We start from the raw sequence: 14,341 nt of genomic DNA, 5'->3' as shown, positions 1-14,341 counted from the left end.
CATTTTCAAATATTCTAATTATGGTAAAGTGGGAAGTTGATACAGTGCAGCCTGTGCATTGCAGATGTATTTGTGCTTATTACAACCTCAGCTTACTGCTCGAGAGTTTAACTACCTTACCAAAGACACAATAAACAAAGGACTCCTGCACTATGGAAGAGCAAGAATAGAATCAATAACTATCAGTTTTGTGCCAAACAAAATGGAGAGGGGGAATGACAGGTCAAATGCTTTGTGGCAGACCTTGATTTGGTTTTGAAAACCGGTCAATTGAGTGAAATTCTTTCAGTCTCAGCTGTGTTAATGAAAAACAGATTCAGACAGTAACTGGGAATCAGTAATTCATTCAATCTTTTGCTTACACGGAATTTATTTTTAGGAAAGGGTGCTGCCACACCAAGAGACTTTGCTGAGCACTTCCATTTTCTTATGTTTTAGGACTCAGTTATTCACTCCTGCCCAATTCATCTACAGCTTACTGGATTATTTGGCTTCCTACATTTCCTGCTACGTTAGCAGCCAGCTGGGGCCATCCCTTTCATAAGGGAGGCACTATCTAAATCAGAATTTCTGTGGGAAACTCCCAAGCATTGCACCTCCACTGATGTATTTCCTGCTGATGCTTATGGCCTATTGCAGGCAGGTTGCTGACATTTTTAACACAGGATCTTCCAGACCTATTAGAAGTTAACTAAATGCTATAGTCTAAATGCCAGTCTCCTGTTTGTGCTGTGCTTCTGCTTTTGCTGGCATGGGTGGAAATTGTTTTCTGGTGCTGGAATGTTGGTGAATTCCCAAAATAGAGCTGGAAAGTTCCTTCACTCTATAGGCAGAGCTGAAGATGGTTAATCTCCCTGTCACCTGTACTGAGCCTATGAGAGTGGTGAGCCACTGGAAGGAATGCTGGATTTTAAGAGCTGGGGCTCAGTTTGAAAGCAGTGCCAGTCATCGCTGTCAGGTGGGAAATGATGCTTCAGCTTCTGCCCTTAGCTAAATCTTATCATGAGAGCTGGATACCCCTCTGCGTAGGATACAGCGTTGTTTGTAGAGTTCTTATCTTCAAACAAGCCTACTGGACGATGAGATTAACTCCTAAGCTACTCCTGGTATGTCTGAACCAATCTCAGCGTTAGGTCAGAAGCAATCCTGCAGCCTCCCACGTCTGGCAATCTGCTCCATTTAATCTGTATAGCATTTCCAGTCATGTTTAGCTTAAGAGTTTTCTACAACTGTTATTAGCATAATTGATTCTGGTCCTCACTGTAACATCTCTTTCCATTTTAGTAGGGAGTGATCATATTCATTATGCTCAGTCTGTGGACATTTTTGATGTCTACACATTTTGTCTAGACCGCAGAGCAGCAAAAGCATTTATTCAAAAGGAATTTAAGATTATCATATAAAAGCACAGCTGTCCTAGGTAATAAACCAAGCTGTTCTCCCAAGTGAGAATGTGTGGCCACAGCAATATGTGCACTGATGAAAGGTCTTCCTGCACTGATTTCTATAGAATTAGGATACACCACCGTGCATCCCAGAGACCTGACGCTGAAGACATGCAAGATACTAAACTGATGGAACACCTGATCTTTAAAAGTGAAGGTGCACTGCACAAGTCACATAGAGTATACATCAAAGTCCGCGGTGAGAAAAATCATGAAGACATGACATTTCTGAACTGGCCTTCTTTCTCTGCCCTTTTTCTCCCTGGCAGTATTGCATTTAGGGGAGTGCCATGCTAACAGCATAATAGATTAAATCACAGGAGCACTCTGCACCTTGTCTGCTAGGTGTGAGACAAAACAGCTCTGTGCCAACAATCGGCTTTGCCAAGATGCATACAGCCTTGGCAGGAGACAAATAAAGGAATAGGTAGATGTCACATAAAGTGGAAAGAAAGAAAGAAAGGAAGAAAGGAAGAAAGGCATTCAATAAACTCAGCTGAGAGCTGATACTTCCTTATTTCCATTTCTATTTCATAAAGGGAATTGTAGGATCACAAATGCTGATATGACAAAATACAGTCAGACGAGGAGCTCCACAACAGAGGAGAAGGGGGTGGTTGGTGATCAAGAGCTGACCTGATTAGGGGAAGAGTTTAGAACAAAATCTGTTGCTGAAATACTTGTGGAAGTTGTCTAGCTGTACAGATTTAACTCAGATAAATTTAAAATCGGTCCTTAAGATGTCAATGAAATTGTGCTGTGCTAATAAGATTTTGGTGCTTGTTGTGAGGCAAACAATGAATGAGAGTGAATAAAACTATTTTGGTGAATAAGAACCCAAACATTCCTAAATTTGTCTGTTTTGGTGGGACTGCAATGCCTCACGACCCTGACTTGGTCACTGTGTTTCTGATTTGGTGTGATGTTAGCACATCACAAGCATCTATTGTAGCATTTCAACAAAGGAAGGAAAACACACAGTTGTTCACATTCACAGATTTGTAAGGTTTGTTTTCCATAGCTTATTTATTCTCTGTACTTTCTTGGCCTAAAGAGACACATCAAAAGGGTTGTTTTATGTAATACAGTTTCTACAGGGGAAAATATATTCTGTTTTCCAGCTTCGCACACTTCAGCAAAGGGTTTGTCTGGGTGTACACCACTCACCCTTACCTGGTTCAGCCCTCCTGAAATTTCCATGCTTAACCAATCCTTCCATCTCAAATTTATTCAGTCCTTATTTTAATTACACCGTGAAGTAAATCCAGGTGGGAGGCAGAGATGGCAGTGCCCACAGCTCCTGAAGGTCAGAGCCCTCTGAGTTCTCCTTTTCAGACTTCAGAGGAGGAAAAGAGCATTTCTCAAGCTGATTTACAGCAGCACCCTGATAAAAATCACATCTGGGCAATTTTTCCTACTAAATCACAGGTTTTACTAGACAAGCCACATTTAAAAAGCTGTAATTTTTCTGCAGCCATAAAGTAGGATAAAGTACCCATTTTGTTTAGCCCTGTGCGTGTAATCTCAGTGAGATCAGATTATAAATACTATGGCAGTCAAACCAGACGTGATCTTATCAGGAGTTAGTCTGTTGTTTCTCATTAGTTTTCATTATTCTTTGTATAATTCTACTGTAAAAGCGAGGATATTACCTGTTCACAAAAGAAGCTATTTTGTTAGTCAGGATATTTTCTGTAATTGATACCAACCAATTAACTGCAAGTTTTTCTTCCTGTCTGATAGGTATCGTCTGGCTGGCCTCCCTGGAGAATACCAGTATAAAAACATTACCAGTGCAGAAATTAACTACTGCTTAGTGACAGACCTGATCATTTGGACCCAGTATGAAATCCAGGTGGCATCTTACAATGGAGCTGGGCTGGGAGCCTTCAGCAGACCAGTGACTGAGTACACCCTGCAGGGAGGTGAGCAAATCAGAACATGACATTCTTTATTGTCACAGTTTAATGCATCTTTTCCTATGTAGAAGATGGTAGTCACAGCTAACAACTTGTAGATGAATGGTCAGTTCAGTCAAATCCAGTAGGCAGCTCTGCGGAGAAAGAAATGAAGTAGGAAACAGAAATTCAAGCACCTAAGCAGAAACAAAAGAAGACCCTACTGCCATCTTTTTTTTAGAAAAAGCTATGCATGAGCTCAGAATTTATCTATTTTTCCTGACCTTCATGATGACATCTTAGCGCGCTAGCAGGTCAGAATCATCTGCAGCTGAAGTTATAAATAGAGATGCTGGGGAGAGCTGGGGTCTGTGGGACGGATTTATAGGACACGTGAGATGCAGGGGCAGAGGCTCCTCCTGTAGGAGTGGCATAAAGAATATGGTAGGGAATTGGGTTTATGGTGGTCAAGATATGCAATATGCCACGCAGGCAATACTTGAGACAAGCACAGAGCAAACCTAAGCCATTAGCTCTGATGGTCACAGAATAGCTTGCTTTAGAAATATGGGATGAACTTTAAGGGAACTGTAGAAAGAGAAATAGAGCCTGTGTAGAAAGCATGTTTTGTAGCACTTTGGGAACGGTGCAGACATTTGCAAAGGAAGATAAAATGATCTTTAAAGCCCTGATTTTTATGTTATGGCCCTTCCATACCTTTCTGGTAAGTGCCTTAAGAAGGGTATAAATTACATTCAAAATAGGATATGTAATTACTTTTTACAACCAGTGTAAGGCATGTTTACACCTTTAGATTGGTATAAAAATCTGTAGGATAATTAAGTACCAGGCCCTTAAAGCTTTCTTATATTCCCATAATTAAGGGATTGTGCTGGATTCTGAGCACCGGACAGTACATGGTCCCTACATTATTGGTCATAAAACAATTAAACTATTTTAAAAGCTTGCAGTTTTACAGAACCTCAGTTAATTTATAGTCAGTGAAGATTACGTAGTTGTTTGTTAATTGTTACTAGGAGTTCATTATAACATGATTAGATGCAGCTTGAGTTGTAGGGAGATCTTTAAGAAAAGATTATTTGCATGCAGTACTAATTAACCACAACAATTAAAACGGGAATCTATCTGTATTTTGTCTTAGGGCATCTAAACCCTCACAGTTTAGAGGAGTCTAGACACACTCAACATCTTCCTAGAAGTATTTATAGCAGACCTTGAAATGCTGTTTTAAAAATTCCTTCTCTTTACAGCCAGGATTAATGTTTTGTATCCTACCATTCTCCACTGAGAATTGGTTTCCACACAGAATTTGAATCTATGTTGTGAATATGCTTGCAACTCATTACTTTGTTTATTTAGACATTTTAAGCTATCGTATCACCTTAACCTTCCATCTGTTAAGATTCAGGTTTGGACTTCACACTCTTTTTTTCTTAAACCCTGCAGCTGATTCTAATTTCCCTTGATATTATGTGCTGTTATCATCATCCTTTATTGATTGGCTGTCCATTGTCATTTATAAGGGTATAAATCCTCTGTTATAAATTAAGAGAAATCAGTCCTGCGTCCATATTAACTATTTGGAGTGTTTATACTGCATGACTACATGCACTGGCCTGGTTGTCTCTATGTAGTTTCTAGCTATTCAGCATTGGGCAGACAAAGATGAAAAACTGGTTATTTCTGATTTTTTTATAGCTGCATTTAATAACAGCACTACATAATTACTTCATGGATGCTGGAAGCTGCCATCTCCTAATAGATGCCTTACTGGATTTCTGTGCAAGTCACTGAAGTCTGCTGTAAAAAGAGCCTGAATTCTTTTTACATTTAGAATTGAGAAGAAGGGAGGGTAACTAGAATGGGTGTAGTTGGAAATTGGATTAATATAAAGACTCCATAAGTAACACACTGCTGTCCAAAACCCTGCTCATTTATCTTTCCTGCAGTTGGGAAATGACAGGAGAAACTAGTGTTTTCTTGCTCTAGAATGTCCTTCCCGAACCAAACCAGCAGGAGTACAGAAAACCATGTGTGAAACTGCCCTGTAAATCACACTCTGATTTTAATATGAGCCGAGATAAATGTCAAAGACACACACTCCCGTCTATCCCTCTCTCCTGCTATGACCACCACCACCTCTATTCTGACATGCATTAAACGATGTGAGCCGTGCTGGCAAGAACCTGTCTGTCTGCTGATGAAAAATACCTGAAATACATCGTATTAATCAAATGTGCTCTGCAGTCAAAGCCTGGCAGGAAATGAGCACTGGGAGCTGATCACCCCATTGGCAGGAGCAGATCAGCACATTGGCATCTTTGTCGGGAAGAATATTGACTGGCCATACAAGCTGTGGATTTATACCACAGCCCGCTCCATTAATCCCTTATTAGCCCTCTGGCATTGTGTTTGCCACTGATAAGTAATCAGCTCTTCAAATGTTTCCAGCCTCTGCAATGCAGCCAAACTAGCAAGATGCTGAAAGATGATCTAAACTTGTAGTGAGACTGGCACGTAATGTCAACTAGATAAAATGTCAGCAAGACTTACTGCCAAAGCACTGAACTGCCGAGCTCCGGGGTCAGGCAGTTTGACTGTCTCTAAATCTTGAAAGTCTTTTCAGAGTGATATTCAGCGTAATCCTTTGATGCTCTGTGTATATAGGTCTTCCTTCATCAGAGCTTCTCCAGCTGTTCCTTACTTTGATGTTACTTTTCACAGGGATTTGGGCCAGCCTTCCGCATAGGGCAAATTTTACTTATTTAAACAGTGTCCCTCAGGACTTTTCATTGCCATATGAAAAACTGAAGTTTTCCAATATCTTTTCATATGAGTGGCTTTGTGAGATGTACAAATGTCTTTCTGTATGGCAGTGATGTTGTTTCTGCTCAGTACTGTTGGCCCTGTTTAGCATTTTCTACAGACTGATTTGAGAAAGCAATCTTCCAGCTTTTATGTTGTGGCTATCCTTTTATCTCAGTAAAAGGAAGACTTTTGAGCTTCTCTTTCCATGAAAATCTCTCTCAGATTTAGCCAAAGCAAGGTGTGTAATTAGAGCTTTCATTAGACTCCTTGCATTGGAATTAACCTTTTTTTGTCTACTTCAGCTGATACACTTTTCTGTTGACGCACATTCCGAAGCCAGTCTTATGCCCTTATTATGTTCATAATCCTTAATGTGTCATTTGACATTGTTTTAAGTCAACACTGTGCTGTGCATGGACACCTTGAAAGGCCAGCAAAGTCTCAGCAAAAGTTAATAGACTTTTCCGTAAGTTTTTCCTTAGTTTTCCCGTAGGCTTTTTCACCGAAAGTCTTCATGTGGTAAACTCCCCGCACCAAGCCATCCATGGATGCTGGTTTGGGTCTGGCTGCTGCTGTGCAGAAGGTCAGAGCTGTAGCATCGGGATCTTGTAGCTCTAGGTTTTATCACTGTTAGGTGTCATTTGCCATCTCCCGCTTTGCGTTGCTTTTAATGGCTTTACAAAGGCCATGAAATCAGCGGTTGTCACGGTGAGGCTCCTCACTCCCAGTTCTTAATAAAGAAGTGAAATTTCGTCCTTGTGAGAAAGGAACAGAGGCATTTTCCAGCTGCAGGAAGCAGAACTCAGCAGTTAGTGCCAAACCTTGTACTTCTGAATTTCACACTTTGGCACGTGTAGAAGAGCAGAGAGCTCTGTGTCCATGCACCTGCTGCTGCTCAGAGCACAGCACGACTTGGTGGCAGGTGGGCAGGAGAAGAGGCTTTGCAGGAAGGACTCTCCCCAGAGCTTCCAGTGCACTGAAAGAGCCAAATCCTCATGCAGAGAAAACCTGCAGCTCCCTGAGCCTGCCGTGCTGAGACACAGAAGCTGCCAGCCCAGAATTCAGGAGGTTGGGTGGAGCAGGAGACTTGTCCAGGGCTTTGTCAGAGATCTGTATTTAAGACCTGCAGTCTGGCTGTGGGTGTCTGTGCAGGGTTTACATGCTACCTGCACGTAGCTACAGACAGAGTAATTACATGTACACATGCTTAACCTGATTGCCTTCTCTTCTCTCAATTATCCCGTCAGCAAAACCCTTTTAATGGCTTTTATCTAGAGTGCTTCCATGACCTTTTCTGCTTAGAATGCTGCACATTAACTTGCAGTCCCCGGAGCTGAGCTCTTAACAGATTTCCAACAGTATGAACTTTGTAGGGAAGAAAGTAGCAGTTGGTTTTGTCTGACCAATTTGATCTGCAGTTCCAAGATGACTCCCAGATGGGTCTCCGGTGTGAGATGGTTTAAGAATGCTTGCAAAAATCATGAAGGACAGGTTTAAAAACCAAGCACGTAAATGCTTGGGGATTACTTTTGAAACAGCTATTTGACATCAGTAGCTCCTGTACTGCTTGACAACAAGAAACTTGTAGGAAGAAGATAGCTATCCACTGCCAAGTTAGGAAATGTTTTATGGGGCTGCAGCTTCAGCAAGGTGCTGGCTGTAACCTGTATCTGAGTTCTGAACTGATCGGAAGGTCGGCCCTGGTTTAGCTTCTCTCAAACTTTTTCCTTTTTTAATGCAAAACTGTTCAGATACCCAAGGAAGCCTTTAAGATCAGAACATAAAAGGAGAACTTTATACCGTCACTTTGAAGTAAATTTGAGGTCACAATGCCAATATTTTACTGATTAAAATATAAAAATGTATTATATCACATCTGCAGTATAATTAAGCTTATGCATATTAGATAGACCATGTTCTTTCCATCTTTTAAATACGTTCATTGTAATGCAGATGTTGATACTTCAATGAAGATTCTGAAGATGAATTGTAATATAAATCATGGTTTCCAGCATTCTGAAGCATTCAGGTTTTCTGCTCATGATTTTTATCCTTTCTCTTATCGTAGCAGGTTCTGTTTGTGCTGTGATGATTTATTCTCATTTCAGAGAATTACCTCCTAATGAAAGAAAGATATTTCACTCGTTAAAAGAAATAATTAACTCATGTGGTTATACACACTTCCAAAATGCAGTAAACCTATCCTAAGGTGCTTACCCAGCTTTTTGCATGGTGTGCTACATTAAGGGCCATCAGTGAATCTTCCTCCCACTGCCAAGTTCTGTATTTCTTTGAGTGGGGCTTTTGGTTAACAGCTTATGGGGTGAGGTATAAACTATAGTTTTTCTGTATCACAAGATCAGCGTAGCAAAGTAGAGTGGTCATGTTCAACAGAAGGAAGAGGAGTGAGCTGAGGGAAGAATCCTCAGCTGATTTACCCTTCAGGACAGAAGGAGATGAAATTAGCGATGATATCCAGATGACTTTCTGATAACTAGCTAATTCAGAGCTTTCTTGTTCACTTTTCTTTTTCAATAACAAATCTCTGGTGGCTACACAGTCAGAATATCCCAATATGTAGGAAAGGACGAATTTTGATTTTTTAAATTCTTACACTATCAATTATACAATTGATTGTATAATCATAATTGAACATGAGCAAGTTGAAGCACATTTAGTGGCTCTCGTAATGAACAGGTTCATCAAAGAATATGAATAAGTGAAAATACATTAGTAGGAGAATGAAGCCGATGCAACTCATTATGACTCTATATTGACTTTAATACAGATGGCTGTATTTTTGGATGATCAGATGAATAACTTAAGTACAAAAACTTTACGATGTCCACAGGTTGATAAGATTATTACAGCCTTCCAAAGGCATATAAGGAATTATGATACACGGCAAAAAAGGAAATAGGGCCCACATTTTAATGAAAAATTAGAGTAGTATCAGATCAATTTGTTTTTTAGCGCTCAATAATTAAGCATAGTTCATAAAGTGTGACACCGAGCTTTAAATTAGGGCAAAACAATTCCAAATAATATGCCATTTCTGAAGTTAAATAAAACAAATGTGCAGGGCTAAATTGTCAAACCAGTTGTCACCAAGGAGTTTTAGTGTCATAGGGCATGGAAGTGGATGTTCTAGGCTTCTTTCAAACCTGACATCTTCAAGGATTTCTCCAGGTTTCTGAGTTGATATTTCTAAGCTGTGGATGTCTTTGATAGTTGTACACTGTCCGAGCTCTGTTGGCTGCAGTCTTGCTATACCTTGTACACCAGTTAAGAATAACAGCCCTTTGTGTCTCCTTCAAACAAGTATAGCTTTTGGTGGACAAAGGGACATTTTTACATTTTTGAAGATAATGTCTTCATTTCTCCTCCATACAAAGGCATATCTTCCAAAGGTACTTTGAAGCTTTAAAAGTTTGTGACCCGTTTTTGAGAAGTATGGAGCAAACTAGCATTTCTCAGTGGGAATTACAGACACTTTTGAGAAGTGTGGGTCATTGGGCTTCAGTAGAATTTCTCCCTTGGAAGCACAAGGAACAAAGTTTTCAAGCTTCAAAACCACTTGTGGATAGTTTCTCTTTCATAGAATACAAATGTACGTGGCTGTCAATATCCATGTTTTTGAAGCTTTATTAAACTTATTTTTTTAGGATTCAAAGGATACTAGGGATATTAGTCCTTTTTTTTTTTTAATATATATATACTCAAATAGCAGCTTATTAAACTTCCTACAAGCTTGATAGTTTCGGCAAGATAGTCCTGACTTAGTATTCCTTCCTCTGAGAACTACGGAAATGGCATCATAAAGTAATGAGTTGAAGGAATGGGCTGGAAGGTATTTGAAGAGATGCTGTGTTAAATGGCAAAATATGTGGTGGGGTTGTGGGTTTTTTTGAGGTGGGGTTGTTGTGGGGTTTTTTGAAGCCAGTATGCCTCTACATTCCATGCTTTTTGTTTCATGTTGGAGAGATGTGCTCATTAAACACTTGACATGAAATGCTTGCACAACTTTTAGAGGATTTGAGGCTGCGTTGGTTCAGATTATATCTAATAAATTCAATATAATGAATGATTGTCTTACCAAGATAACATGAAAACATCTTCAATTCCCAAGAAAAATCTTTGTTGCATGTTGTATGACTCGTCTTAATTTTTTAAGCAGCAATAAATAATAAACAGATCCTGTCACCTGGTTATAATTCAGAATTAGAATTTTGATTGTGCTGATCCCGTGTTTGCTAGTTTGAGCCTGCATGATATTAAAAGACTCAAGAAATTTCTTGGTGAAGCTTCATTTCTCTGTGCAGTCATGGATAATTGAAAGAGAGATGTTCACCTATCATTACCTAGCTTCTGTCTCAAGTCTTTATGCGAAACTCATTGTGGAGTAATAAGTTCAGAAATCATTTCAACCCCTCCCCTTGAACGAATTTCTGAGAGAACATGAGAAATAACTCAATTACCACTCTTTCCAAATCATTGCTGGTTTCCCTATCACAAGAAGTGCATCTTTTTCTCTAGGTTGTTATTACTTTGTGACTCATAAGTGGCAGTGAATAGGTTCTGTGCTCATCTTTCTCTTTTGCTCCCTCACCCCTCTGCCATTCTGTTTAATTTACTTTTCCTCTCTGCTGATGGGAGCAGTGCCGACAGCTCCGCCTCAAAACGTGCAGGTGGAAGCCGTGAACTCCACCACCATCCAGTTCCTCTGGAGCCCTCCACCCCAGCAGTTCATCAATGGTATTAACCAAGGATACAAGGTAAATAGAAGGAAGATTTCTTTAACTTTGTTTGCTTTAACAGTCGTGGTATATAACAAATAGAAATTGAATCCGATAATCAATGAACGTCCTAGATGACGATATATATATGAAGGGATATCTTACAGAAGCAAAACGAAGAGAGAACTGAGCAGTTGTTTCTCCTAATATAATTTTCACTGGTTTATGTGAGTTCTGAGAAGAAAGTATGTCGTAGGCTGGACATTCTAATACCTTTGTCATTTACCTGGAGAATTTCCAAAGCCAAAGAGCAGTTTGATATCAAATAGCAAAGGAGGCATGTCGCTGTGCCACTGAAATCAGCCCTGAGATTCCTACCTACTCTAGTGCAAAACTCCCATTCATTTAATTAGGAACCAAGATGTCACACCAAATATTTGTCTTAACTTTCCCACTGTGATGATTTTGGAGATGTAGAAATGTAAAATTTTTAATCACGCTTGATGGAGCGGCGTTGACGCGACACGTCCTTGTTGATGGGGCAGCTGGCAATATCTATTAACAGCGCACAGCAGAGAGTGCTTCACGGAGCACTTGTGGGTCCTTTCACCAGTGGAGTGTTTGCTAAGGAGGGAGCTGAGTGCTTTATTTCTGTCTCTCAGGAAGGACTGCTTAATAGAAACTCCTCCAGCAGTTCAGCAGCGGGGATATAATTTAGGAAGCATTTAAAAACATTCTTAGAAAGAACAAAGAGGAATCTTGCAGTGATGGCGGAGCAGGACGAGAGAAGATGGGCACATTTTGTTAGCAGGAGAAGGAAGCTTGGTGTAGCTGTTGAGTGAGGGAATATTGGCTGAGTTGAGGAGGATGTGCAGTTCTGAAGATAGGCTGTGAACTGTGGCTGCATTTTTAGAGTTTGACAATAACAGAGTAATAGAACCATAGAACGACTTGGGTTGGAATGGACCTCAAGGATTGTGAAGCTCCAACCCCCTGCCACATTCAGGGCCACCAACCTCCATGTCTAATACTAGACCAGGCTGCCCTGGACCCCATCCATCCTGGCCTTGAACACCTCCAGGGATGGGGCATCCACAGCCTCTCTGGGCAGCCCGAGAAGACTTGATTCTTCTCTGAGATGTTTCAAAGTGATGGAGAAACTGAGGTAAATGTATGCAGGTGTGTTTTAACATTCTTCTTCCCATTTCTCATAAGGAAATTATTTCTCATACAGAATAGTGATAGTTGCACAATCCCCAGTTGAAGCAGCATGTGCGTGTAAAAGTGTATGCTTCAGCTCTCAGGACTAGGTTACTGGCAGGGTATTTAGGCTGCAGAAGTATATCCTGAAATAGAAGCAGCTGGCTTCTGCTTGGGCTGTAGAGAATGAACAAACACACTTTGGGGGTCAGTGAAGTGCAGCACACTGTAATTATCTGGTGCCAATGCAAGCGTGGTGAGCTCAGTCAGATTTGGAGAAGCCATCTTTTAGCTTTTTATTCTTTGTTTTATTCAAACACGTCTTCAGTACGAAGAGCCTTAATCTCATCGCCTGGGTACCTCCAATTTAAATTTCAATTTAATTATCAATTTTATAAAATAACCAAAATCCCGATTTGTATCTGTCAGCATTCAGTAGAAGTTTCTGAGATTATCACAATTTCTCTTTACTTGGAGTTCTTTGATTGCATTAAATTGCAACAGCTTTATAATTTCTCACGGGGTTTGTGAATTGCAGCACGAAGACTGTGAGAACAGTTCTGTGACAATTTACTGCACAGTTTATTTTGTATAATATATACATACCAGTACCAAAGCTAGGCCTTTGCTTTACTTCAGGGTTAAACCCATTTTGTCCTTTAATGAACAAAATTGTTGACTTCTATTTCCTGCACATGCTTTCTATAGAATGTGCAATGATATTCAGTCTAATGTTCAGTCCCTCAAAGTTATTAATGCCAATTGTAATCCACAAAGGTGATTTAGAAAAGAAAATAAAGCTTACTATTCCATCAACTATTATCCGTTTTTTATCTTTTCTTTGAAATTTATTTGCATTTCAAGGAGTAGTAAAGTGCACCTTTCAAATATGAAATATTTCTAACGAAATGACTCCTTATAGTGCTTTAACTGTGCTTTCTGACTATAAGGAGTATAGTCTCATTATCAGCCAATAGATGTTGGCGAAATGTGTTAAATATGGCTCAATAATTTCAGGCATCTATTCATGTTTATGAGCCTGAAATCAATACAAGTAGCATGATTTACACAGATACTGAGTAAGGCATAGAATTTTAGCATCTTGTATAAGCCACAAGGATTTTTGGACGTAATAGAAATTTCTGAAGCACTTTAAAGCTTTAGGCCCTGAAGTTGTTAAGGTGATTTCAAAAATTGTTTTAACATTTTGAAGTCATTTGCAAAAAATCAACTTCTAAAGTCCTCATTTAGGCAGTTACAGACAAGATATTCTACCCTAAGAAACAGTGATCACCCAGCAGGGCCACTGACATGACTGAAACCTGGAAGAACTATGGCTTGCCAAGCACATTACTTTAAATACATAGAAATTTCATCAGGAGCCTCACTTTTGAGACTTAGGTGCTAAAAAACTGTACTAATCCTTCTTAAAGCCATGTTCTATTCTTTCTGTAGTTCCAAGACTTTTTGTGGCTGTCCCCACATCATCAGGCACTGAAACATTATTTGCATCTTAGCAATGCTGGTCTATGGGATGCTGAAGGCTGTGGGAGGGGAAGGAGGATTTCTCCCCTCAGTGGGATCTTTCAAGGAACACCGTGTTGAGATGAAGCTTTTATCTCAGAGTAGCACTAAAGTTCCATTTCTTTCATCTTTGCATCTTTCTTTCAGCAGCAGGGATTGTCCAGCTCAGAGGGACACAAAAGACTCATGCCATACAAACAGGCAATTGCAATAATTTTGGCCTTGTTCAGTAGCAGAAATTGAGAGCTGTAATATCTCTATAGTATCGATATGTCCCCTATTGCTAGTAAGCATTACACACATCCCTCCAGTTATCATGGTAACAGTGTTCTGTCCATCTGTTCAGCGTCAGAGCTGACAGTAGTTGAACAGCACTGCTTGTTTTTTACAATCAGATTAAGATGGTTTTGGCAGCCTAGCACACTCTAGTTGTCTAGTTCTGCATGGCCACATCTTCTAATGAGAGCTCATCCACGTTTACATTCTCTAGCTCCTCGCATGGCCAGTGGATGCTCCAGGGACTGTGACGGTGGTCACGATTGCTCCAGATTTCCACGGTGTTCACAGTGGCTGCATCACCAACCTGAAGAAGTACACCACTTACTACACATCAGTCCTGTGCTTCACCACCCCTGGCGACGGGCCGCGCAGCGCACCGCAGCTCCTGCGCACGCTGGAAGACAGTGAGTAGGCAGCACTGGTGGAGAAT

General features: G+C 40.2%; 1 protein-coding gene and 1 long non-coding RNA gene across 8 annotated transcripts in view; one reads left to right on the top strand and one right to left on the bottom strand.

The window, feature by feature from the left end:
• Nucleotides 1-14,341, top strand: part of SDK1 (sidekick cell adhesion molecule 1) — a 365,693-nt gene that overhangs the window by 251,163 nt on the left and 100,189 nt on the right. For all 7 annotated transcript variants that reach the window (XM_048961334.1, XM_048961331.1, XM_048961335.1 and 4 more), the window contains 3 exons: nucleotides 3,189-3,370; nucleotides 10,832-10,947; nucleotides 14,123-14,315. In XM_048961334.1, the coding sequence (XP_048817291.1) occupies nucleotides 3,189-3,370; nucleotides 10,832-10,947; nucleotides 14,123-14,315 (491 nt within the window). The remainder of the gene's footprint in view (nucleotides 1-3,188; nucleotides 3,371-10,831; nucleotides 10,948-14,122; nucleotides 14,316-14,341) is intronic.
• Nucleotides 3,380-3,679, bottom strand: LOC125700556 (uncharacterized). Its single transcript, XR_007379969.1, has 2 exons — nucleotides 3,628-3,679; nucleotides 3,380-3,498 (listed from the first exon to the last, which is right to left on the bottom strand). It is a non-coding gene; the product is annotated as an uncharacterized LOC125700556 (long non-coding RNA).

The sequence above is a fragment of the Lagopus muta genome, chromosome 15, assembly GCF_023343835.1.
Source record: "Lagopus muta isolate bLagMut1 chromosome 15, bLagMut1 primary, whole genome shotgun sequence".
NCBI lineage: Eukaryota > Metazoa > Chordata > Aves > Galliformes > Phasianidae > Lagopus > Lagopus muta.
This window is presented reverse-complemented; position numbering and strand designations above follow the sequence as displayed.